Source organism: Hippopotamus amphibius, chromosome 8 (genome assembly GCF_030028045.1).
Source record: "Hippopotamus amphibius kiboko isolate mHipAmp2 chromosome 8, mHipAmp2.hap2, whole genome shotgun sequence".
In the NCBI taxonomy this organism is placed as follows: Eukaryota; Metazoa; Chordata; class Mammalia; order Artiodactyla; family Hippopotamidae; genus Hippopotamus; species Hippopotamus amphibius.
The window spans coordinates 87,828,740-87,855,302 of record NC_080193.1 but is presented as its reverse complement, the minus strand read 5'-3'; the positions used below and the strand labels follow the sequence as shown (position 1 = coordinate 87,855,302).

Here is a 26,563-nt window from a genome sequence, read left to right as displayed (position 1 = left end):
GGCATCTCCTGCTCCTGAGATTGAAGTTTCTTCCCCCAAACTGTGCCCACCCCCAACTGCTGACGTCAGTGTGGGTCCTGGGGTGCCTGTTAGCAAAGTTGAAGTTTACCCCAGGGTCCTGGCAGGAGGCTCCCACCAGCTAGCACAGAGGCTGAGGCCAGAAAGAAAGCACAAACAGTGGGGAGATGACCTGACTTTTAATGGCACAACCCTAGGCCCCAGCAAAGCAGCAAGACCAACAGTAAGCTTTGAAAAGCTGCTGGGAGGTGCAGTGACACAAACAACTCTAGGAGATCACCCTTGTTCCCTCCCATCCCCCAAGCTTATGACTAGGCTCCATGCCCAGGAACTCTGGGCCAGCTCAGCCCCACTCCCAAGCCCTTACAACGCACAGAGGTGCCTGGGCCAAACCTTGCTTCCAGAGTCAGTGAATGCAGCGCAGCAGGAAGAATACAGTAGCAGTCTAACTCTCAAAATACAGAAACTGCTGGGCTTAAACTCCTATTTGGAAAGGAAGTGAAGCCTCAGATCCTTTAATAGCCCACATCTGGGTAGACAGGTCTAAGATGTGGTCCTCATCTACCCCGTGTCCTGGGCAACCCAAGGATCATACGTGGGGTCATGCTTTCTGGGCCTGGCAAGGGCCCCTTGGCAGGTCTCACCTTCAGTCATGGAAGGGAAAAAGTCATGAGCAGCACATCGTGAGGGCAGCAGCAGCAGCAGCAGCAGCAGAAGCAGCAGCAGTACAAAAGAGGAAGGCAACAGAAGCTTAAGCACTCACAGAGGGGACAAGAAACCGTGCAAGGAGACTGTTTATTTCGAAAGGATTTTGCAATAAACATAGCGAGTGGGCTCCAGGCAGCTGTTCTATTCTTCTCCCTCATCCTCGTCCTCATAGGAGTCGATGCCTACTTCCTCGTAATCCTTCTCCAGGGCAGCCATATCCTCCCGGGCCTCAGAGAACTCACCCTCCTCCATGCCCTCACCCACGTACCAGTGCACAAACGCCCTCTTGGCATACATCAGGTCGAACTTGTGGTCCAGGCGGGCCCAGGCCTCGGCGATGGCGGTTGTGTTGCTCAGCATGCACACGGCACGCTGCACCTTGGCCAGGTCACCCCCCGGCACCACAGTGGGGGGCTGGTAGTTGATGCCAACCTTGAAGCCTGTGGGGCACCAGTCCACAAACTGAATACTGCGCTTGGTCTTGATGGCGGCGATGGCAGCATTGACATCCTTGGGCACCACGTCTCCACGGTACAGCAGACAGCAGGCCATGTACTTGCCGTGACGGGGATCACACTTCACCATCTGGTTGGCAGGCTCGAAGCAGGCATTGGTGATCTCTGCCACCGACAGCTGCTCGTGGTAGGCTTTCTCTGCAGAGATGACGGGTGCATAGGTGGCCAGGGGGAAGTGGATGCGAGGGTAGGGCACCAGGTTGGTCTGGAACTCTGTCAGGTCCACGTTGAGGGCCCCATCAAAGCGCAGGGAGGCTGTGATGGAGGAGACGATTTGGCTGATGAGGCGGTTGAGGTTGGTGTAAGTCGGGCGCTCGATGTCCAGGTTGCGGCGGCAGATGTCATAGATGGCTTCGTTGTCCACCATGAAGGCACAGTCTGAGTGCTCCAGGGTGGTGTGGGTGGTCAGGATGGAGTTGTAGGGTTCGACCACAGCCGTGGACACCTGGGGGGCTGGGTAGATGGAGAACTCCAGCTTGGATTTCTTGCCATAGTCAACAGAGAGCCGCTCCATCAGGAGTGAGGTGAAGCCAGAGCCGGTGCCCCCTCCAAAGCTGTGGAACACGAGGAAGCCCTGAAGTCCTGTGCACTGATCAGACTGAAAGGCAAGAAAGAAAAGAGCAATGTGGGTAGAGAAGGGGCCCGAGGAACTCTTTTCTTTTGGCTGCACAAAAGCCTAAAATTTCTCAGGAGTCAAGGCAAAGACTGAGTATCCCACAGCTACAGCACGCTCTGGGACATTTACAATTAGAGATGACCCCATGAAATGGATCTGGAAAAAAATGTTTCTGACCATCAGCATCATCCCAAAAGCTCCTTTTCTTCCATCCTAAATTCTCACCAGCTTGCGGATCCGGTCCAGTACTGGGTCAATGATTTCCTTGCCAATGGTATAGTGACCACGAGCATAGTTGTTAGCGGCATCCTCTTTCCCAGTGATGAGCTGCTCAGGGTGGAAGAGCTGTCGGTATGGGCCATTTCGGATCTCATCTGGAAGGGCATAAACCACACTGTTAGGGCAGAAGCCACAAGGCTGTGCTCAGCATGGACCTCCCTCCCCCAGCCTGGTAGCTGTGGTCAGATGTATGGAAGAGCTCATCCTTCTGCCAGCCTGAGATACCAGTGTGCAAGAGAAACCCAGACCTCCTGCCTAGGCCAGCCTGCTATCAGCTTGCCTTCCTTAGCTTCCAGCAAGACAAGGGGTTTTCGGGGCCAGGAAAGCCAGGTCTAGACACCCTCTCTCCAGACAGAAGCTTAGAGTCACCTTCCATCCCCTCAATTCCACCCTCTCTTCCTCTCACCAATTACAGTGGGCTCCAAATCCACAAAAACTGCCCGGGGCACATGCTTTCCAGCTCCGGTTTCACAGAAGAAGGTGGTGAAGGAGTCGTCCCCTCCACCAATGGTCTTGTCACTGGGCATCTGCCCATCCGGCTGAATCCCATGTTCCAGACAGTAGAGCTCCCAGCAGGCATTGCCCATCTGGACACCTGCCTGCCCCACATGGACTGAGATGCATTCACGCTGAAGGATAAAGAGAGAGGACACGGCATAAGCCCCACATACATAAGTCCTTACCTCATGAGCCTCTCTCCTACCCTATCACCTAGCAGTTAGGATGACTCAGTTGGCAAAAGTGGAGGCTTGGGGCTGGGCAGAGGTCAAAGAGGCTGGCAGCCTGCCCAGGCTCCCCTGCATAGGACTTCCCAACTGCAGGCACCCAGTAGGGCAGGCCAATCCCTCAGCCTGCTTCTCCATGGGGACCTTGTCAAGTAAGAGCTGTGGCTCCACATGACCCTGCCACATTCATAGGACACTCAGGGAGGACGGAGAGGGCAAGTGCATATGAGACACAGGCAGACACTGCAGTAACTGAGACAAGTGATTTTTCAGCTGTTCCCAATCCCTACTCCCACAAATCAGCTTCTCAAGAGCCTGAGAAGGGACAGAAGGTTTTCCAGAGCTATGAATTTATAGCTAGAGGTTCCTGCTTGATTAATTCTTTGCTATGAGGATGAATAACTAGAATTTCATATAACCTTCTCTCCCTTTCATTCTTGCTGCTGCAGAGGTGTCTCAACCTTCCAGTCGGGCATCAACTGACCACACTGGCCATCAGGATGCCCTCCCCCCACCCTTAAGTCTCATCTGGCTCTGGGGATCAATCCCATCTGGCTGCTCTCCCCACCTCCACCCCCACACCCTGGGTATCTTCACCGCCTTCATCCACAGCGGAGCCCTCACGGAAATTGCAAAGAGCAAAAACGGCAGGCGCAGGCAATAAGGGTTGTGGGTACTGGGGCACTCGCTGCCCTAGGCTCATCCCTGCCAGTCTGAAATTAACCTCTGAAGCGCCAAAGTGGTACAGCGCACGGCCTGTGCAGCCTCCCTTCTCCACACCGAAATGGCGGGGTGACGGTTTCCAAATACCCAGAAGAGGAAGCGGAACCTGCGGTGAGGCCCCAGAGGTAACTCGCCTTGCCCTGGGCAGGGTGAGCGCCATCCTGCACCCTGGCCCTGCATTCGCCCCCCTTCTAGATACTTTCCAGTTACATCCCAGCGGAAAGCAAGGATTGGGTTTCGGCCCCCGTCCCTGGGCTATAAATACCACCCCCCTACACACACCTCTTTCCCCTCCCCCCAACCTGGCCTCGGCCCGCGCTCTCGCTCAGCGCCAGCTGTCTCTGCCCGTCCGTGCACCCGGGCTCCGGTTGGTGAGAATCCGGCTCGCCTCACTAGGCCGAACCCCATTCTCGCCACCCCTCTAGGATCAGAAGAGGGGTGCTGAGTCACGGAGGGGCTGTGGGTAGGAGGGATGCACACACAGTCGGAGGAAAGGGGGATGCTGAACCAAGTAATCTGACCCCCTCCCACCTTCTCGCACCAAGCACGTGTTTGGTCAATTCTGGGGACCCGGGAGTGAGGGTGAGGCTAGGGGCGGAGAGCAGCCAAGCGGGTCTCTCTCGCCGGTGGAAAGGACTGGACGCGGGACCGCGTGACTCCCCTCAGGAGGGTTAGGGCACAAATGCTTGGCAAAACAGGAGGGGATTCCAGGACTCCTCTCTGCTAGTGAGGAATCCCACCCCAATCCACTCCCTTCCCCAACCGCCGAAAGTGGACAATGTGTCTCAGCCAAAGTCGCAGGGAGGGCGTGGGGGTGGGGGTAATGCAACCCTACCCCCCAAACTCCTCGAGACCAGGAACTCCGGATGCAGGGCCCCGAGCGTCCCGGGAGGGAGGCTCTCCGAAGAAGAGGGACAATTACGGGACCGGCGCGATACCGGAGGGGCCGCACTCACCATGGTGAGTCCGGGCGGTGGGTCTCACGTAGAGTCCGGGTGACGGGTCTCAGTGAGAACTGCGCTAGCTGCAGTGCCGCACCGCTCTTATAGGCGGGAGGCGGGCCCGCGCACTCCGACCGCCCACTAGGAGCTGGGCTGCCTGGAAGCCACACCTCCGAAAGGTAGGCGGCCCGGAGGGGTGGGGCCAGGGCGAGTCCCCTCCCCCCGGCATGCCCGTGTCCCTCACCTGTCCAGCTTGGGTTAGGAGCAGCGAGGGGAGCTTTAACCCTTCGCTCCGAGTTTTGAACAGACGCTCGGAGCTCCCGAGCTCCGCTGTTGGGACGCAGGGCGCGGTGCCAGGACGCATCTCGCCTGCACCTGCGTCGTGGGGGCGCCTGTCGCTCAGGTGTTCTGACTTAGGCCGGGTACTGCAGAGGCTGTTTTTCCCAAGCGGCTGCAGCCAGCCTTCGCCGGTGCCCTCCACGCTCCATTTCTCTGGGGGCTCCGGCCGACTGTCTGGCTCTGGGCGTTCCCCCAAGAACCCCTTGCAGCCGCACGCGGTCTGCTGGTCCCCGGCCGGGACGGCTGGCCTTCGCCAACGCCCGTGGGAGGCCGAGGACCGGGAGCTGCACAGCCTGAGCCCCAGGTTGCCGATCCCTTAGGCTGCTCCGCAGAGCCGAGCCCCACAGTCTCTCTGCGAGGGTCGACCTCCGGAATCTGCCGCCGCTCGCCGGCTGCCCGCGGGTCAGTGGCCCCGTCATCAGCGCCGTCACTATTAGCCGGCCCTCGCCGTCGCCACCTGCCCGCTTTCCTGCTGCCAGAACCGCCAGAGCTCCGGACCGATGCCCTCGGTACCTGGATTCGCATCCTGACTGCCCTGTGTGACCTTGGGCAAGTGACTTAACCTCAATGAGTCCTTGGCATCTTCATCAGTGAAAGGGACAATGATTCCACCCCAGAAAGCATCGTGAGGGATAATAATGTTTGTTGACTCTGTAGAGGAAAAAAGAAAATGGAGATTCTGATATCATGGCTGATTTTGACTTTCCCAACCTCTTCTTTCCCTAAGCCATCGGCAGGATCTTCGACCTGCATCTCCACACCCTCAGACCTCAGGCAGAGGTCTCAGCTGAAACTATTCCTTCTTTCTACCCTTCATTTCCATTTCTTGCAAGAATGGGCTCTTCAATCTGCTTTCCCTTGTGTGTCTTACATTTTTTAGCTGTCTCCTTTTTGGGGAAATCATCGGATGTGCCCTATGTGCCTATTGGCACATCTTTAAGAAACCTGTATCCCAGGCTGGTCACTTGGAAAAGATTCACCTGCCTCTCCTATCCTAGTGTTTCCTAGGGCGTGGGCTGCATGATAATACAACAGAGTAGGATAAAATAACTAGCAATGGCAACTTTCTACCAACAAAATAGCTAATTGACACCTTACTTCCGCAAGTCAGGGAAAGGGATACAGTGAAATATGACAAGGTCTCTTTTCCCAGTAGACTAACCACATGGTTGGGAGAGCAAGACTCATTCATGAAAAATAAAACTGGTAAGGGCATATAATGAAACTGCTTTGGGAAATGAGGTCATGGTCTCTACAGAGTAAGGAGCCTTGGTGATTACAGAACACATGGCCTCTTGCAGACCTTCCCTGGCCTTCTTTTTTCCTTGTGCACTCCAACCCCAGCAGAATGAGTATTTTAAGAGACTTGTGTTATCTTAGCAAAATCCAAAACCTATTTGCCCTTCAGGTTCAGCTCCTTTGTAAAACTGGGATAATAACTTTAGATTGTGAGGATCAGGTGAACTGAGGGATGTGTACATACACACCAAAGCACTGTGTATGCAGTTGTCTGGACTCTTAGAGCATTTTATTCATTTATTTTAGTGTGTGTAGCACATCATGCTGCCGTTATTCATGTACATGTCCATCTTATTAGACAGCGACCTTGTTGAAGGTAAGGATTGTGTCTTATTCACTTTTGTGTCCGCAGTTCCTAGTGTGGTGCTTAGCACAGGGTAAACAGTTGCTAAGTGTGTGTCAGAAGAATCACTACAGAGATAGGACTAAAATTAAGGTGAAACTCTAAGAAATCAGAAGTTTCAAATTAGCAGCCTGAAGGCCAAATTCCCTCACAGTGTTAACCCACATAGCATTTAGAATATGAAAAAAATCAGGAATTATCCTTGGGGCATCTCCAAAGACCACGTCTATGTTAGGACACTTGCTAGATGGACTCACGGGAGTCAGCATAAACTTGTACTCACAGCTAAGATTTATTACAGTGATGTAGGAACCATACACAGCTGGATAATAAGGGGAAAAACACGAGTGGAGTCTGAAGGAATCTATGCCCTCTCCCTCCCATAAGGGCTCACACAGTGTACTCTTCCTCTAAAATGAAAATGGAGCAACATTTCCCTGCAGTGTTTCTGCCCAAGAAAGCCTGTTAGAGACTCAGCACCCAAGGTTTTTAGTGGGGGCTGGTGGCACAGGCACCTCTGCCCTGCACATACTCAAATTCCAGACTCTTTAGAAGAAAAACAGGTGTTCAGCATAAATCATATCGTTTGCACACACCATCTAGGCACAATGAACCATCCTTATCAGTTAGCTATTGACTGGGAGCACTCTAAGAGCCAAGTTCCCAGATGCCAGCCAAGGGCCAACCCTGTGAGTAGGACTTTCTAAGTCTCAGGTCTGCTGTGTTAACTCTTTTCTGCACAACCACGTAAAAATCCAGATTTCTAGCTTATCTTGAAAAGACTTGGAAGATATGGCTATTCTAGGCCTGCATTCCCATTTAGCAACTGTGATAGGCAGAATAACCCCCCCAAGATGTCCACATCCTAATCCCTGGAATCTGTGACTCTATTACCTTACATGGCAAAAGACTTTGCGGATGGGATTAGGGTGAAGGTCTTAAGATGGGGAGGTTATTCTGGATTTTCTCGGTGGGCCCAGTGTAATCACAAGGGTCTTTATAAATGGAGGAGGGAAGCAGGAGATCAGAGTCAGGGAAGGAGAGGTCGGAAGCAGAGGTCAGAGTGATGGCTTTCAAGATGGAAGGAGGCCATGGTCAAGGAATGTGGGCAGCCTCTAGAAGATGGAAAAGGCAAGGAATGTATTCTGTAGAGTCTTTAGAAGGAAGGCAGCCATGCCAAACCTTGAGTTTATCCTTAAATAGGTTTCTAGTTCCAGTGCGGGGGAGGGGACTTCCCCACACATCATCAAGCAGTCCTCGGATACCAGCAGTGTGTTCAAGAATACAACTCAGTTCTTCCACTTTCTGCCTGGGGATAGCATCAGAGTCCACAGGTTAAGGGTTTGGTCCTACAAGACTGTCCCCTCACTCCCCACTTCAGATGCCAGTTGCAAGCCCAGGTTGTTGTCTATGCTTCTGACCTACCGGCTACAAACCAGAAGTTCCAACAACCCCCTCCAACTCAGGATATTAATCATAAGTCCAGGTTGTTACCCGTCCTTCTGACTGACCGGCCGTAAGTTACAGGTTACCATCACCTCTCCCTTGGGTTCAATTAATTTGCTAGAGAGGCTCACAGAGTTCAGAGAAACATTTTGCTTACTAGATCACTGGTTTATTATAAAAGGATATAAGCCAGAAACAGCCAGATGGAAGAGATGCAGAAGGCAAGGTATGAGGAAAGGGCGCGAGCTTCCGTACAGTCTCCAGGTGTGCCACTCTCCCAGCACCTTCATGTGTTCACCATCCTGGAAGGTCTCCAGACCCCATCCTTTTGAGTTTTGATGGAGGCTTCATTACATAAGCACGACTGATTAAATCATTGACCATTGATAACAGAACTCAATCTCCAGCTGCCTGCTCCTCTTAGGAGGTCAGAAGGGGATGATGGGACTGAAATTTCCAACCCTCAAATCGCTCAGTTGTCTCCACTGGCAAGCAGCCCCCATCCTTAGGTGGGTCCAAAAATCACCTCATTAACATAACAAAAGACACGTTGATGACGCTCAACACTTAGGGAATTCTCAGGGCTTTGGGAACGGTGAGCCAGGAGGAGTGGACAGAGACCAAATAATATATAAGAAACATATTTTGGTCATCTGAGTAACCATATATATTTTTTTCTTATAAATCATAATATTGCAATTCCTATAAGACCTATTTTGGACTTCTGACCTCCAGAACACAGAGAAAATAAATTTGTGTTGTTTTAAGCTACTAAATTTGTAGCAATTTTTTACAGCCTCAATAGGAAACCAATATGGCAACAAATGTAGCTGAGCGGTGGCTACCTTCTTAGGATGGGCAACAAACTGCTCCAGTTCACCCAGCCCTCATCACTCTGTGTCTCCCTGACACAGAAGACCAGTGCCTGTTACCATTTAACATCATGTGCTTAACCCACATCACACATTTACATTACCCTGGCCTCTGCAGCAAGGAGTTCACGACCTCTGAGCAGGCCTCCTGGCAGGGAAAATAGAGAAGACAAGGGTGCAGGGAGAAACGCCCAAGTCCTGTTCGTGGAATATAGATTCTGCTTCTGACTGGGCATGTGTGTTTGAGCATGCAAGCTCATGCATGTATGTGCGTGACTGTGAGCGTGTATGTATCTTCTCAGGATATATACAGATCCCCTGAATTAGGGCCATAAGCTCTGGGTAGCTGTGCAGGTATTAGTCCATATTACAGACAGAAAACTCTTAGACATGCACACACATGTACAGAATCTAGAAGATGATGCCAGGCACTTCCTCACTCTTCCCGATGATGCATTGCTTAGTCCATTTACCATACCTGGATGTCTGCTCTCTCTCTGGATCACTCTCGCTCTTCACCACGCCCATTGTTATCTCTTTCTTTTCTAACCCGTTCTCAGAATCTAACCCGTTCTCAGAATCTCACCCCCATCTTGGAGCAGTGCAGCAAGGTCATCAAAGTTTAAAATGTCTCCACTGATTCCATCTGGGAGAGGTGGAGCTGAACCTTAGTGCACATCCTTCTATGTTTTTTTCAGATGGAGCATCTACCAGCTGTCCTCCTCACAGCACCATCTTTCCAAAGGGATATCTCCATGTCTTTTCTCCTCCTTGCTGTCCACACAGACTTAGTTCACATGCTCCACTGAGATGTTCCTGCCAAGGTCTCTAGTGACCTTTATCTTGCCAAAGCCAAAGGTCACGTCTCTCTCTTCATCTTTCCCAGCCTCTCAGCAGTATTTGACATAGCTTATCCTTCCTTTATAGTGTTTCATAGTTGAAATACTTCCTTCTTGGCTTCAAAGGCACCTCTCCTCCTGGTTTTTGTCCTGGACAATCCTCCTTGGTAGTCTTTGATGGTTTACCTCTAAAGGGTATTCCCCATAGCTCAGTCCCAGGCTTTCCATGTGCTTTTCTCCATGAAGGAGCAATTGTGGAAGGTGAGTGATGAGTATACGGGATTTATTATGTTATCTCTACTTTGGGATATGTGTATATATACATATATTTATATATATATTTGGCTGTGTTGGGTCTTTGTTGCTCTGTGTGGGGTTTCTCTAGTTGTGGTAAGCAGGGGGCTACTCCTCGTTGTGGTGCATGGGCTTCTCAGTGCAGTAGCTTCTCTCACTGCGGAGCACAGGCTCCAGGCACGCGGGCTTCAGTAGTTGTGGCATGCAGGCACAGCAGTTGTGACTTGCGGGCTCCAGAGCACAGCCTCAGCAGTTGTGGCACACGGACTCGGTTGCTCCGTGGCATGTGAGATTTTCCGTGACCGGGGATTGAACCCGTGTCCCCTGCATTGGCAGGCAGATTCTTAACCACTGTGCCACCAGGGAAGTCCCTGGGGTATATTTTTAAATGTCCTTAATAAAAAGTGATTGTAACACATTTAGAGTTATTCAGAAAAGAACAGCTATATTCTTATACATTGCCAAACTGAAGTGTGAGAGTAGAATAAAAAGAAAGACATATCACCTATACGCTAATGGCTCTCAAATGTTTACCTCCATTTTGGATGTCTCCTCTGAACTTCAGATTCACATGACTATTTGCCTTCTTGACATCATACCTTGAAAGCCCATTAGACATCTCAACGTAACACATTCCAAGTAGAACTCTCAATATACTACCCTCATCCCACTCCCTGCCAAACCTGCTTCTGTCCTAGGCTTCTGAGTCTGAGTGAACAACATCACCTTCCACCCAAGTACTTAGGTAAAAACCTAGGATCATCCTGCATTCTTCTTTCCCTCTCTCCTTCCCCTCTTTTATTAGCTAGAATGTTTTAGCTTCAAATAATGGAAAGCCTAACTACCAGCAGCTTAAACAATGGGTATACTTATTATCCCTCAAGAAATGAGTGTAGGGCGGTTCTAGGGTTGATTCAGTGATGTCATCAATAAGTCCGGTATTTCCAGCTTTCTACTTTGGCACCCTCAATGGGCTGGTGACATCTTTCCTAATCACAGGATGGCTGCAGCAGCTGCAAGTATTATGCCCTGCCCTCATATGACATCATCCTAAGGCAGGAAAGGAGGGTGGTTTTCTCCCACATCTCTTTTTATCGGGGAAAAAAACCTTTCCTTAAAGCATCCTAGCAGATTTTCCCTTATATCTCACTGGCCCCGGGCCTAAACTAGTCACTGGAAGGAGGAAATGGAAATACCATGAATGGTTTGGACTAATCTATACTTACCCTTGGGTCTAGGGAAAGGCCTTCTTCCTTGACCAAGTGGAAGGGCCGATAATTACATAAAATCAGGATCATGCCAGCAAAGAAGAAGTGGAGGCAGGGATCAGGGAAGGCTGTTGGGTAGGTCTGCACACCCCAGATGAGCACGTCCTATCACTTTACTTGAGACCCAGCTACTTCCCCCACCCCCATTCTAGTCCAGGCCACCAACCCCTCATTTCTGCATGTCAGCAGTAGCCTCCTAACCAGCTTCCTGCTCCTATTCCCTATAATGCACTCTCCACATAGCTGCAGTAATCTCTCTAAAACAAAACACAAAGTAGGCAACAAGGCTTGCTTAAAACCCTCCCATTGCACTTGTAATAAAAGCCATTCTCTTTCCCAGGCCCCTTTACCTCTGTGACCTCATCTTGCATGGCTCCCTCCCTCCATCCCTGTTTCCTTATACACACTAGCCTTGCTCCTTTGCACTCGATATTCTCTCTGCCTGGAGCACTACAATTCCAGATCTTGGTGTGGCTGACTCCTCATCATTCAGTTCAAACATCACCTTCTTACAGAGTGGCTTCTTCTCAATAGTAGCCCCCATCTCTTTCTGTGCCATTATTCTGTTTTGTTTCCTTCATGTGTTCATTGCTATCTGAAATTATCTTGTTTAATTATTATGTCTTCCCACAAAAATATAGACTCCCTAAAATCTCAGACTCCTGGGACTTCCCTGGTGGTGCAGTGGTTAAGAATCCACCTGCCAATGCAGGGGACACGGGTTTGAGCCCTGGTCCGGGAAAAGCCCACATGCCACGGAGCAACTGAGCCCATGCACCACAACTACTGAGGCTGTGTGCCACAAATACTGAAGCCCCCACACCTAGAGCCCGTGCTCTGCAACAAGAGAAGCCACGGCAATGTGAAGCTCGTGCACGGCAAAGAAGAGTAGCCCTGACTCGCAGCAACTAGAGAAAACCCGTGCACAGCAACAAAGACCCAGTGCAGCCAAGAAAGAAGAAAGAAAGAAAGAGAGAGAGAGAGAGAGAGAGAAAGAAAGAAAGAAAGAAAGAAAGAAAGAAAGAAAGGGAAAGAAAAGGGACAAATTAAACAAACAAAGATGAAACACAGATTCTTTTTGCTTACCACTGTATCTCTGGCACCTGGAACAGTGCATGGCACAAAGTAGACACAATAAATATTTGTTTAAGGAATGAAGAGTATTGATTACCTCTCATTTTATAACTTAGACATAAACACGCTCTCAAAAAATCTCAGTCTCTTTACCCTGTTTTACATAAGACCCCACCCCCTGCCTGCCTTCAGCATGATTTTCTTTCCAGAATTAGTGTTGTCTAGGTTGATGCTGAGATGCCCAACTTCAAAGACCACTTGGGGGATTTCCCTGGTGGTCCAGTGATTAAGCTTCTGCACTCCCAGTGCAGGGGGCCCAGGTTCAATCCCTGGTCAGGGAACTAGATACCACATGCCACAGCTAAGAGCCAGAATGCCACAACTAAAGATTGCACACACTGCAAAGAAGATCTTGTGTGCTGCAGCTAAGACCCGCCGCAGCCAAATAAATAAATAAATATTAGGGAAAAAGAAAAAACCACTTGGGAGAAGTTGGAGTGTCAGCAGGAGACTTTTGGGCCCAGTGGGTCCCAAATCCCTTCATCTGGATAATAATTCCTGAGGTCTGTGGCTTCATGGGTCAACCCAGGGTAGACTGGGCTTCCTTACCTTTGAAGCGCTCGTTGGCTGTGTCTTCGCTCTAGGGATCTTCACCTCTTAGTTCCAGTTAGGAGAGAGAAGACTTTCAGTCCACAGCCAAAACCAGAGTCAACCTTCCTAATATTCTGGGTCACACACTGATATGCTGCAGTGAGAAGGGCTCTGAAAAAAGCCCCAACCTCAAGATAACTTTCTCACCATTTGACACACTGACTGAAAATTCACATTAGCATCTTCTTTCTGGATAGGGTTGCTAGATAAAATTCTTTATTTGCTAAATCTGGCATTCCTAATCCTGGTCATGGTGCTGGCTGGAAGCGTGAATGGAGAGAGGTAATGTGGTTTCCAGGCACGATCAGGGTCCATTTGAGGTTAGGGGTCATGCATTTGAAGTCAGATCAGGCAGTATGGTTCTGGGTTTTTCTACAGCCACTGTTTAGCTGGGTCAGTGCAGGCACAGAATTGGTGAAGAAATGGAGGTGACCAGGGTTAGTGTTTAGTCAAACGAGGAAACCGAAGCTAGAGGGAGGCAAGGGAGTTGAGGGGTATGCAAGAGAGTGATCACCACTGACCATGGAGTTTAAGATGGGAAGAAAGGAAATCAAAACGCAGCAGGGGGTTGAGGGACATCGAAAACTCTGCCATTCAGAAAGGGGAGAGGCACTGAGCCTGAGTCCCAGAAGAATCTTAATTCCACCACTAATTAACTCCCATGTGACCTTGGGCAAGACACAAGAGGCTGCAGTTTCCTTTTCTTCCTCTGGGGTTGGAGGCCTCACCGTGCCTACCTCACAAAGTTGTTGAGGGGCTCAAAGGAGATAAGGGGTGAAGCTGCCTGAAGAACTACAGAGCAGGATACAAATGTGAGAGAGTAATATTTTCATCTCATAATTTTGCCCAAGGTCATACAGTGACTCCTTCTGTGGGGAAATAAGACCAGGCTGGACCAGCAAAGACTTGCATTGGAATAGGGAGGGACGTTTAGGAATAGCCCTGACCCCCGCTCAGCATCTTGCCTTCCCCGTGGAGAACACCAGCAGTTCTGAGCTAAGCACGTAAGAAAGTTTATCTTGCTTAATCTTACCATACTACCTCTCCGCATTGTACAGATGAGAAAACGGAGGTAAAGGAAGTTAAGAGATGGGGCTACCCTGAGCTCTAGTTCCCTCTGTTCTACGATATTCTGAGTTTCCACCCAGAAGGCCCCGAGTTGATCTCTTGCCCTAGGACTCATTATTTCTGGTGCCCGGCAGACTTTCCTTAGCCCCGCCCACTCCTCGCCCAGTCCTCACCAACCCCGGGGGTGGGGGTGGTGCTGCAGCTCCGGGGGCCTGATTCCTAAATCCTCTCGCACCTGTGAGGGCCGGGCTGCACCACCAGGAAATGGGGTTGTGTGACTGAGCCACAGACACCTCGTACCCAGCGACCTGGATACCTGTGTGGGGCTGCCAGCGCGCCCTCCTCTGCGCACTCCCCCTCACCCCCCTGCCTGGGCCCAGGCCAAGCGCCTGCCTGCCAGCTGCGCAGCAACCAGGTCAACAGACCTGCCCTCCTGGGGTCGTTTCTAACAACATTCCCCACCTGAGAGCAGACCAGAGAGTATAAGGAGGCCGGCAGCTGTGGGTCCCTCACAGACCTGTCCTGCCTTCCATCTTGTAGCAGACAGACAGACAGACAGACCATCCCAGCCAGCCCCCAGTCAGACAGCATGGTAAGCAAGTGTGTCTGTCGGCTGAGCATGCAAATGAGGGTCCCATGGGTCCAGGTATTCATGGGGCTACAGTGTGTGGGCAGATGAGGTGGAGGAGAGGGAAAAAGACTTCCAGATGTGCGAGTGGTCCCCCCAAATGTTCTGGTATGGGGGGGCATGTTCAGGGGGTGGAGGGGGACAGGTCATGGTAACTAGGACATGGGTCTGAGCCTGAGGGGCTGTTGAAAGGCTCTGAACTTAGGGGTAGGGAGAGTGGGGTAAGCAGGACAGGAGCAGAAGGTGCAGGCACTTTCCTGCAAACCTTCAGCCCCTCCTGGTCTCTGGTCCCACCTCCCACCTGTAAGGACACATCCTCCTAGTCCTGTCCTTTTGCTATGCCTTGATCTGACCCCTCATTTCAGCTGCATATCAGTGGGGAGAGGGAGGGTGCTGTGTATGGGGCTCATTTGATATTTTTTACCTCGCTCCCCTCCAGGCAGGATAGAAGAGCAGTTAGGAGCGTGGCTGGAGCTAGGCTGTCCCCTCTCTGAATATTCCTGGTTTTGCTCATGACCTTGAGCAAGCTGTTTGACCTCTCTGAGTCAGTAAAATAGGGTAATAAAAATACCTACCTAAGGGGGTGGTTGTGAAGATTAAATGAGATAGTGTATGTGAAGCGCTTAACACGGGGCCTGGCACCTAATTAATGCTTAATATATGGAAGTAACCAACCTAATGACAAAGCCTGCTGAGGATGCGATTATACTATTTTCATGGCAAGAAAAGGGAATGGAAGAAGCTAAGGTGAAGCAACTCCGTCAAGGTCCTAGAGGGATGGGGGTTTGAGTCTGAGTCTGTGTGATTCTAGGGCCTGAGTTCTTTGCCCAAACCCAGAGTGAAGGGCATTGTTTCCAGCGTCTCAGGTATACCCCAGGTCAGACACGCCTCGTGAAGGCCAGCAGTTGTGGGGGCCAGGACAGTGTCTGGCTTTGTGCACAGGGCCTGGGCAGGATCTGAGGTGCAGCAGCCAGGTGATTGGTGAGCCGAGTCAGCCCTCCCTCCTGGACCTGGGGATTTCTGGAGTCCTTTGTCCCTAAATCCCTCCCAGTTTAATTCATTACTTTCTCTTCCTATGACTCCAGGGGTTGGGGATGAGGAATTGGTAAGGGGGCCCAACAGGCATGGTGCACCCTAGTCTGTGTTGGACAATGGGCCAGGCAACTTGCATGCATTCTTCCACCTGCAGAGTAATTCTAAGAGGGGGTTCTTGTTATTGCCCCGTTTCACCAGGAGAAGATGCCCACAGAGAAGCAAGACTCTTGCTCGAGGCAAGTGGGGAGGTAATGGCCTGGGATACAGATGGTCTGTGTATTAATCCCAGTCATCTAAAAATCATAAGAAGTCAAGGCCCTTGTGTCATATTTACAAAGTCAGAGAAGTGTTAAATTTATGGAATTAGCATCCTCATTAAAACATTATGAAATATTTCAGACATGCAAAAAGGTATAAAGGATAATATAATGAACACCTGCTACCCAGCTTAAGAAATAGAATCCTTCTCTGACTGCACTCACCTGCCTCTTCTACCATTATTCCAGACTGGGTGCTAATATTTTTCCTTGCTTTATATTTGTAATACATTCCAAGAATATATAGCAAATATAAAGATTTATCTGTAAATGATGCATACAAGTTAAAGGTTTATATAAATAGTATTGTATTATGATTCTTCTTAATTTACCTTTTTTCTGTTAAGAATTTTTGGGGGTAAGATTCTTCCTTGTCTTCATCCACATCCACTTCTGAATCATTCTTTTCCATTTTCTCCTGTTGAAGGACATTTAATTGGCTTCCGTTGCTATGGTGCTGTGAGTGTTCTTGCACCTGTTTTCTTACGTACCTATGTGAGAATTTCTCTAGAGCAAGAGCACCTTCAGCTTTCCTAGATATTGCCAAATCACTCTCCAAAAAGGTGCGTCACTTTGGGCTTCTAGCAGCAGTGTGAGAATTCTCATTTCTCCACATCCTCCACATGATTAAGCCTTAAAGCTTAGAAATATTTGATGGATGTGCTTGTTTTGTTTTTAAGGTCCGCAGTAAATATTTCTCAAGCGGAGCAGGAAGAAACACTCTGGGATCCCACTTACCACACTGTCACATATCTGTTATCGTATGAAACGCTCCCTTCCCTAAACAGTGAGCTTCTTAAGTACAGGGACTGGGTATTAGGTGTTATGTATCCCTGGTATCCGCATAATGTCAGGCACATAATGGAGGCTGAATACGTGAAGAAGTAAGAAGGTCAAGTCTTTCTGATGCTCATGGGGCTCCCCAGGAAGGGCAATGACCTTCCTCTTTTCTAGGACCAAGCAGACTATCCCAGCCCTGGTTCAGGGGCCAAGGGTTCTTTGACCACCAGCCTTGAATCATGTGAGGAAGAAATTTCTTCCCAGTCCCTCTCCACTCCAGAACCACACACACCCAAGAGTAAAGAGCAGCACACACACATCCAGTGCAGGCCCACTTTCCCTTTCCTTGCTGGCATTTGTAGCTGTAACATGAATCCAGAGTTCTTTCCACTTTTCTAAACCTGGGTCCTTGTCTCTGACCCCTGAAACCTCACTTGGATCTTGCTTTCCTTACTAATGGCCCCTAATTTCTTTCTGGACATGGGTGGGTTGACTATCGTGCCCTGTCAGACTCATCTGAGCCCCTCAATGTTTCTCAAGATGCTTAGTCGCTAAGCAAGACTCTATAATCTTAGAAATGGTCACATCTTCTGCTTCCCCTGAGGATTTTTACCCCCACCTCTGGGAGGTGGGGCATGGAGACCAGAGTCCAGGAACTTTTGCTCTCAGCCAGAGAACCACTCAAGGAAGGAAGGCAGGAATTGTGTCCAGGCATGATATGCTTCTCTCTGCCCTTTGCCCACTCAGCGTGAGTGTATCTCAGTCCACGTGGGGCAGGCTGGCGTGCAGATTGGGAATGCCTGCTGGGAGCTCTACTGCTTGGAACATGGGATCCAACCAGACGGGCAGATGCCCAGCGACAAGACCATCGGGGGAGGGGATGACTCCTTCAACACCTTCTTTAGTGAAACTGGGGCTGGAAAACATGTGCCCCGGGCAGTGTTTGTGGATCTGGAGCCCACTGTGATCGGTGAGTGATGACCAACCCCTGTCACGGCCTTGTCCCAGGTGCAAAGCAAGTCCTTCTCCATGACTGGAGAGCACTGGTTTGTCATTCCCAGTTGCTGCAGCCAATCAGAACTCCAGCTCTGCTGTCACTCAGCTCCAGAATCTCAAGGTCACTCTACATCCCTTTCCTTTTCATTGAAGTACACTTAAAGTCAAGTGCAATAGCAGCAGCCTGAATGGGGGTCCTCGGGTAGAACGTCAGGCCTGGTGACCCCACCCCTTCTGGGTACCCTGGGGCTCCAGGAGCCAGGCTGAAAGGGGAGGGGGACCTAAAATTCTGCCCATTGCAGATGAGGTTCGGACAGGCACGTATCGCCAGCTCTTCCATCCAGAGCAGCTCATCACAGGCAAGGAAGATGCTGCCAATAACTATGCCCGAGGCCACTACACCATCGGAAAGGAGCTCATCGACCTGGTGCTGGACCGGATTCGGAAGCTGGTGAGAGAAGAGCTGAGGGCTGGGGAAGGCGGAAGCTGGATTCCTGTTGTGAAGTGGTCTGGAGAACAGAAGGGGGAAGTGCAACTTCCATCCTTGGGAGAGTCTCCTGGACAAGAACTAAACACACAGCATCAGGACTAGTGAGGAGTGGAGGCAGAGTGTGGGCTCCAGCCAGGAGCAGGGTGTGCCCTTTATCTCCTATAGTAAGTGGCCTGATGCTGGGCAGAGTGGCCACCAGTTGATAGGCTGCCTGCCCAAAATATGAGCACCCATAAGCAGTCCCAAGGTGTCACCTTGTATTGTAGGGATGTGGGCAGAAGGCCCTGTGAAAAACAGGGATCCAAATAATGCCAGCTTGAGGCTCTCCAGTCAACTTCTGCCTCCAGCAAGGATGGGCATCAGGTTCCTGGGTTGATAATCTCAGTAAAGAAGCCCTCCAGAAACATCTGAATTTAGATCGGGGGACACGGGTAGGAAGCCAGGTGGAGTTGGCAACTTATGAGGACAAAAATGAACATGGCACAAGAGTCAAGACAGCTGTCTGTTGAAGGCTTCAGGAGATTTGAGAGTGTACGTGAGACAAGGAGGAGAGAGTGGGAGCTCCCTATCAAGGTCTATTTTTGTGCCCTTGGAAAAGTCTCCCAAGGATTTTATGAGACTTTTGGGGAAATCTCAAACAGCACAAGCTGGTTCTTTGCTGTTGGTCAGCTGTGCTTCACATCCCATGTTTCTCTTCGCCTTACCTTCTAGGCTGACCAGTGCACAGGACTCCAAGGATTCCTCATCTTCCACAGCTTTGGAGGGGGCACCGGCTCTGGCTTCACCTCACTCCTGATGGAGCGGCTCTCTGTTGACTATGGCAAGAAATCCAAGCTGGAGTTCTCCATCTACCCAGCCCCCCAGGTGTCCACGGCTGTGGTCGAACCCTACAACTCCATCCTGACCACCCACACCACCCTGGAGCACTCAGACTGTGCCTTCATGGTGGACAACGAAGCCATCTATGACATCTGCCGCCGCAACCTGGACATCGAGCGCCCGACTTACACCAACCTCAACCGCCTCATCAGCCAAATCGTCTCCTCCATCACAGCCTCCCTGCGCTTTGATGGGGCCCTCAACGTGGACCTGACAGAGTTCCAGACCAACCTGGTGCCCTACCCTCGCATCCACTTCCCCCTGGCCACCTATGCACCCGTCATCTCTGCAGAGAAAGCCTACCACGAGCAGCTGTCGGTGGCAGAGATCACCAATGCCTGCTTCGAGCCTGCCAACCAGATGGTGAAGTGTGATCCCCGTCACGGCAAGTACATGGCCTGCTGTCTGCTGTACCGTGGAGACGTGGTGCCCAAGGATGTCAATGCTGCCATCGCCGCCATCAAGACCAAGCGCAGTATTCAGTTTGTGGACTGGTGCCCCACAGGCTTCAAGGTTGGCATCAACTACCAGCCCCCCACTGTGGTGCCGGGGGGTGACCTGGCCAAGGTGCAGCGTGCCGTGTGCATGCTGAGCAACACAACCGCCATCGCCGAGGCCTGGGCCCGCCTGGACCACAAGTTCGACCTGATGTATGCCAAGAGGGCGTTTGTGCACTGGTACGTGGGTGAGGGCATGGAGGAGGGTGAGTTCTCTGAGGCCCGGGAGGATATGGCTGCCCTGGAGAAGGATTACGAGGAGGTGGGCATGGATAGCGTGGAGGGGGAGGGAGAAGAGGAGGAGGGGGATGAGTATTAGGGGGGTCCTGCGTGTCTGTCCTAAATAAAGTGCTGTAGTCTTATTGTCTCACAAATGTTTTTCTCTTGGGAAAAATCATGGGTGGGGGGTGGAGAGGGCTTTTCCTTCATAAGACATAGGAAGGCTGGTATCTTAGCCTGGGTTCCCCAGAAAGCAGATCTGACTTCAGATTTCATTAAAGAGTGCAATTCCAGGGAGCAAAATGGGGGCCAAGGCGGGTAAAGCAGAGAAGGAGGGAGAATTCACCCTAGAGAGGATGTAGCTGGATAAATGGCATCTCAGAGCCATTCCTTAGGAGAGTGGGCAGGAGAGGAAGTGAGGGTGGGGAATTTCTGCACTGGCTCCATTCTTCCTTTGGTAAAACCTTTGCCCGATTAAGCGCATTAAGCATTAACTTGCCTGTACTTCAGGTTGCACACACTTGGGCTGCAGGGTCAATAGGAAATCCCTGGGGCAGGAGGCGAGGTGCTGATAAGCTGTCCATGTGTGAAGCTTGTCTGAACCACACGAGGCTACATCAAGAGCCTAGTGAGGCCAGGGGATCTGAAGTGGTGTTTTATAGAAGTCTGATACAGCTGGTGCTCGCTAGCCTACCCTGTCTTCTTCAGGCAGGAGGTTTGATGTAGAACGTCCAGAAGCTGGCATTAAGGCAGAATGGTAGCACATTGGCAGCAACAATGGGGAAGAGGCTGGGAGTCAAAGGGGAGCTTACCTCCCTGTAATCTCCATCACGTTCATCACTTTTCGATAAAGACAAATGACCTTTCTTTAAACTATGCCACATGCACAACTTTAAGCCCCCACTTGCAACCAGGTGTCTGCCCTAAAATCCTTATACGTGGATTTTCTGTAGCACTTTCTGGTCTGGAGGGATGGTTTAACCACTGGAGGTGCTAGAACTAGGGCAATCCCCACCCCACCTCCAGGCCCAGACAGATGCAATACCTGGTGTCACCCTCGGCACTCTCCTCCTTGCAGTCTCCCTTTCCCAGGGTTGGATGCTGGCAAGGAAACCCAAAAGCCAGCAACATCAGGAAGCTGCTATCACCCTTAGGGCTGGAGGAGCCAAGAGATGAGATGGTGATGCCAGAGTCTTGGAGCTGGGGTCACCTGGTGAGAGCTGGAGCCACAGCAGAGTTACCCAGAGGGAGAAGGAGGGCCAAGGGGGGAGGGGAATTTGGCAGGGTTCAGAGCCATGCAGAAGACACAGCATGGCTGAGTTACTCCCTGATTCTGAGAGAAGGGGAGAAACATCCTGGCTTCTCCCTTCCCACCCTCAATCTCCAACCAGTGGTTCCCACTGGCTGAACCTAGACAGAAGTTGGTAAGAGGGGGCCTAGGAAAAAGGGAGTGCAGCCTGAGAGATACAGAGAGGGGCAGGAAAGGTGGGGGAATGGATCTCAGAGCAATGAGGCAAATAAAACACATACCTGTACACACCCGCACCTGGGTCTAGCCTAGGATTCCACTCAGGTGAAATTGGAAATACAGTGACTCCTCCCCTTCCCCAGCTGGTCCCCCTCACCTGTCCCTGTCACTCTCATCTCAATAATTACAAGGGTGAGTCAAAAATTATCCGCACTCAAGTTATATTAAAACTCCTATAAATTCTACAGCCAGAGTGCGGACAATTTTTGACTGACCCTCGTATTTTGTAAGTAGAAGATGGAGTGGAGGCAACAGGATGGGGGGGCAGTTTAGAAGAGAAAATGGGCATGCCCAGCCCAGAAGCTTTCTCCCTCCATTTTGCAGTGATTTGCCCAGAGAAAGCAAGTATTCTCAACACCTCTGTGAGGATTCCAGCTGACAGGGGAAGCTCTGTCCCGGGAAGACAAAGGCCTGCAATTGTGTGTGTATGTGTGTGTGATAGGGTTAGGAGGATAATTTCATTATTTAGGAGCCCATTTTGGCTGAATAGTCCAGCTATATCCTCCAACCTGTTTTTGTTTGTTTGTTTTTGTTTTGTTTTGTTTCTTCTCTAAAAGGGCTGAATTTCAAATCTCTATCCTGTGTCTTTCTATCAACTAGTTTCAAACTTGGGCAAGGAAGAAGAGTTATCTGGGGAGTCTTTCAAACCCCAGAAAATCGCTGTCATTTATTGCGCACCTACTATATACTAGGCCCTGCATCCATACTATCTTCTTTAATCTTGAGGTAAGTACAGTTATTGCACCCACTGGACTGGAAGCTCCACAGGAACAAAGCCTGTTCTACTCTCAGGACCCAGAATACTGTCTGACACATATTAGATTCTCAAATTTGTTAAATACACTTGTTCGATGAATGCCTATTTTATAGATGTGGCGACTGAGGCTTGGGGAATTCATGTGACTTGCACAAGGTTACCCAGCTAGTAAATTGAGCAGTTGTCATTTAAACCCAGGTCAGTCCAGTGGTAAAGAATCTGCCAATGCAGGGGATGTGGGTTCCATCCCTAGTCAGGAAACTAAGATCCCACATGCCGCGGGGCAGCTAAGCCCGTGCGCCACAACTACTGAGCTCACATGCCTCAACTAGAGAGCCCGCATGCTGTGAACTACAGAGCCATGTGCCCTGGAGCCTGTGTGCCACAACCAGAGAAGAAAAAACCCACACTCCACAACTAGAGAGAAGCCCGCACACTGCAAGGAAGAGCCTGCACTTTGCAACGAAAGATCCCGATGCAGCCAAAAATAAATAAATAATAAATAAATAAATCTTTAAAAAAAACCCCAAAACAAAAACCCAGGACAGCCTGGGCCAAGAGTTATGCTGCTGCCCTCCACCTTCCTTGGATGTCCTCCCCTCCTGCCTGTAGCAGACACAAGCAGCCCTCCAGACACCACCTCTTCTGGGCCTGTCAAGTCCTCAGTGCCCAGACAGTGACTCAGGTGCCTTGAAGGCAGGGAGGGGGTGACGCCTGACACTTCCCTGCCCAGGCACTGTGGTGGAGGGCATGTGGGCGGCAGGGGGTGGGGGTGGGTGGGAACCCAGCGTTCAGGGCAGAGGTGAAGGCAGAGAAGGGCAGAGGTGTCTCTGGGGCCAGGTTTTGGGGCTGTCAGTGTTGTCTAAAAGCCCCCCACCACTCACATCCAATAGATGAGGTAAGGATTTGGGAGAGGCCAGGAGGGAGAGCCTTGAGGGAGGGGAGGTCTTCACCTGCCAACATGGCTGGTCATCCACAGAGGTGGCCAGGCTCCCCTCCTGATGGCTGTACCAGTCAGCCTACCCTGGGTAGCTGGACAGACACCTCCTCTCAGACCCCGTGAGGCCTCCCAGCTAGTAACTCTGCAGGCAAGCCCTGGCAGGCCTAGGTTGGACTGGGTGTGGGTGTGGGGAGATGGCAACCCACATCTCCATGGGACAGCTGGGCGCGCCACCCAGCCTGGCTCCTGGGGAGCCCCTCAGTAAAGGGGAATGCTTTCATCTCTGAGGCTTCTAAAGCCAGGGTACAATTACCTCCTGCAGGCAGACACAAGAGACAGAGCCCCAACCTTGGATTCCACCCAACACATTTACTCCCCCGCCTCTGATGTGTCAAGAACACGCCTGTCTCCAAAGCTGCACTCCCTCCTTCTGGAGCGCCACCTCCCCCTGCTCGCCTCAATGTTGCCATTCCTTCCAGCTTAGATCACAGTCACCCAGAACCCATCCAGCACGGGAGACCTCTCCCTCCTCTAGATTCTCCCTCTTACTGCCTGTCTCTATCACTCATTCAGTACTTGGCAATGGACTGCCTTGTACCATAGCACTTAGCTTCTTGCTGGTATCCTATTTCCCCAGCTAGATTTTAAAATGTTACATTTGACCAGTTACTATGTGCCCAGGCTTCCGTATTCAAAAGGTACCAAAGAGATTTACAAACAGCAAAAATAAGTCCCTGTCATTTGCTCCCCTCATGGCAGCCACCAATGTTCACTTTTTTGGTTAGTATTTCCTTCCAGACATCTATGTATATACTAATGTGCGCACACACATTCAAATACCCTTGGCCCTGCCTCTTGTGTTTTTTACTTCCCAATAAATCTAGAAGATGGTCCACATCAATACATATAGATATACTTCCTTCTTTTTGGTGACAACATAGTATACCATAGTATATTGTACCATTGTTTATTTAACCAGCCTGCTATTAATGATACGGAATTTAGATTGTTTCTAATCCTTTGCTGTTGAAAAGAATGCTGCAACCCTTGTACATGCTTCTTTGCACATATGTACAACCACAAATTATTAGAGTTGCATTACTGGGTCAAAGGCTATATACCTTTAATTTTGATATATACCTCATATTACCCTCTTCAGAAGTTTTATCCAAATTATCCCTCCTACTAACAATGTAAGAGACTGCCTGTGCCCACAGCTTTGCCCGTACAATATATTACACTTTTTGATCTTTGTCAGTCATCTGAGAAGTGAAAGTATTTTGTTGCAGCTTTCCTTTTCCTCTTGCTGTAAATAAGACTGAGCATCTTTTCATGTTTAAAAGCCAGTACTTTCTCTTCTGTGAACTGTCTTGTCTGTGTCCTTTGCCCATTTAAAAAAACTGCATTGTTTGTCTTTTCTCATAAATTTGTCAGAAATCTTTGTTAACAAAGGAAATTAACCCTTTGTTTGCTAGATGTGTCCCACATAATTTCCTTCAGCTGTCATTTGTCTGTGTCCCAACAAGGTTTTCATCTCCCTGAGTACGGGACTGAAACTTAAAGCTCTTTGCATTCCTATTCTTAGTATAAAACCACACAGATCGTAAGTGCTAGACAAATGTCTGTTGAAATAAGAGAAGTAAGAGGAAAAAGATTTGGAAGATTTTGGAGTGACCTAACCTAATCTATTCCTTCCTCTTATACCGAGGTCAATCAGGACTGGAAACAGCAGAAACTAACTCTGCCAAAAAAAAAAAAAGAAAAGTGTCCCCCCCTCCCCCAACACACACACAATTGGAGAGACACTGGATACTATACAGAATCAGTACGAGGGCTGCCAAATAAGGCTACGCAAACAGGTAGGCACCAAGGGAAGCTTGGCAGTCAGCACCACAATCTAGGTCAGGGCACAGGACAGCCTGCCTGAAAGACCCCTGTCCCCTCCACCCAGGCATTGAGGCTGACATTTCCTCCTCCAGACACTAGAGGCCACTGCTGGCTCTGCTGCTACCACTGCTGAAATGAATTCTCAACTGCCCCTGCCTCTCTGTGACTTGCTCCAGATTCAGAGTCCCCGTTGGAGCTTCCGACTGGCAGGACGTCTGGCTTTTGCCTACACCCTTGGAGCCGGGAAGTCTGGGACAGCAAGTGTCAGGTTTTGTGGCAGGTAGTGGCCTCCCTCCCATCAAAGCTTACGCAATGGGAATTCGGTGGATGTAGGTAGGTAGGAGGCTCAGACTGTGAGCAGCCAGGAAAACTGGACAAATGCACACCAGGCTCTTCTCTCACAGCTGGCTCAAGCCCTTCTCTTTGATGAAGCATTTCTGGGTGACCCAGCCTAAAATATTCTTCTGGATTTACATAACCATTATTGCTTGGGCTAATCATGATGCCAGAGAGTTTTTGTACTAAGACCTACTATGTACCATACCTCTTTTGACTTTCAAACAGCCATAGGCATTACCTGTATTTAGGGAGGAAAAACCAAGTCCTTAGAGGTTTTCCTGTCACACAGTAGTACCAGGTTGAAAACCAGGTCTGTCTGTTTCCAAGGCCTTGGAGTTTCCCAGTGGTTTATACTGATGGGCTGGTATCTTATCAAGTTGGAGCTCTGTGAAGGTAGGGATTGAGCTGCAGTCTTCTCTTTACAGCCTGGCTGCATCTACAACATAGAAGATGCTTGTGCATTGGCCTGGATATCAAGTGGGAGTCAGTTCTAGAGGGTTCTCTAACTTTCCCATGAGGCCTGAAGCCAGAAATCACTTTAAGGTGGAAAAGTCTACACAGGATCAGTTTGGACAGAAAAACCTCGTATCTGGGGAATTTCCTCTCCTTCCCCCCGCCCCCATTTTCCCATAGTCCCACCTCTCCCAAATGTGTCAAAACTGTTAATAACATGTTCCCATCTGTTCATTATTTAATCATCCAATGGATATTTTTGAACCCCATTACTGTCCTTAATACTCTACTGAGAAAAAAGACATAGTCTCTGCCCTGTGAGACTTACATCCTAGTGGGGGAAGTAAATGTCAATCAAATAATCAAACAAATAAATGCTCTGACCAGCGGGAGGAAGGATGCCAAGAGATGCTATGAGAGGCAGGTCTGACCTGCTCAGGGAAGTCGGGCAGCCTCTTCTGAGGACCGGGGCTAGAGCAGGGATCTGAAAAAGGGGGAGGATTTAGACCCAGAGGGGAGTCTGTGAGCCCTTGAAGTGGCGATTTCCTCCAGGTGAGTAACCATCGAGCCATCGAGCCTGTCCATAGGAAAGCCACAGAAGGGCCAGGGGCTGGGTGGCTTGTTTGTTGGCGAGTGCGTCACGCCTGGATGGAGCCTGCCGCTGCCTCCCAGGTCCCATCTGGGGATGACGTTGCCCTGGTGCAAGCCCAAAATAGCCGGCTCCGCCTCCATCTCCCGGCAGCCCCTGCAGCAGCACACCCCCCTCCACGCCCCAGGTGACAGGCCGAGCCGGCCTCCTC

The 26,563-nt window shown here is 50.3% G+C and overlaps 2 protein-coding genes across 2 annotated transcripts; one reads left to right on the top strand and one right to left on the bottom strand.

Moving 5' to 3' along the window:
* Positions 1–794: 794 nt before the first annotated feature.
* On the bottom strand, positions 795–4,645 carry LOC130858094 (tubulin alpha-4A chain). Its single transcript, XM_057743899.1, has 4 exons — positions 4,541–4,645; positions 2,543–2,765; positions 2,083–2,231; positions 795–1,839 (listed from the first exon to the last, which is right to left on the bottom strand). Exons 1-4 carry the CDS (start codon positions 4,541–4,543, stop codon positions 868–870), a joined length of 1,347 nt encoding a protein of 448 aa, XP_057599882.1. The 5' UTR covers positions 4,544–4,645; the 3' UTR covers positions 795–867.
* A 5,246-nt stretch (positions 4,646–9,891) lies between these two features.
* On the top strand, positions 9,892–20,010 carry LOC130858093 (tubulin alpha-1D chain). The gene is made up of 4 exons (XM_057743898.1): positions 9,892–9,924; positions 17,526–17,748; positions 18,077–18,225; positions 18,976–20,010. Exons 1-4 carry the CDS (start codon positions 9,904–9,906, stop codon positions 19,957–19,959), a joined length of 1,377 nt encoding a protein of 458 aa, XP_057599881.1. The 5' UTR covers positions 9,892–9,903; the 3' UTR covers positions 19,960–20,010.
* Positions 20,011–26,563: the final 6,553 nt, after the last annotated feature.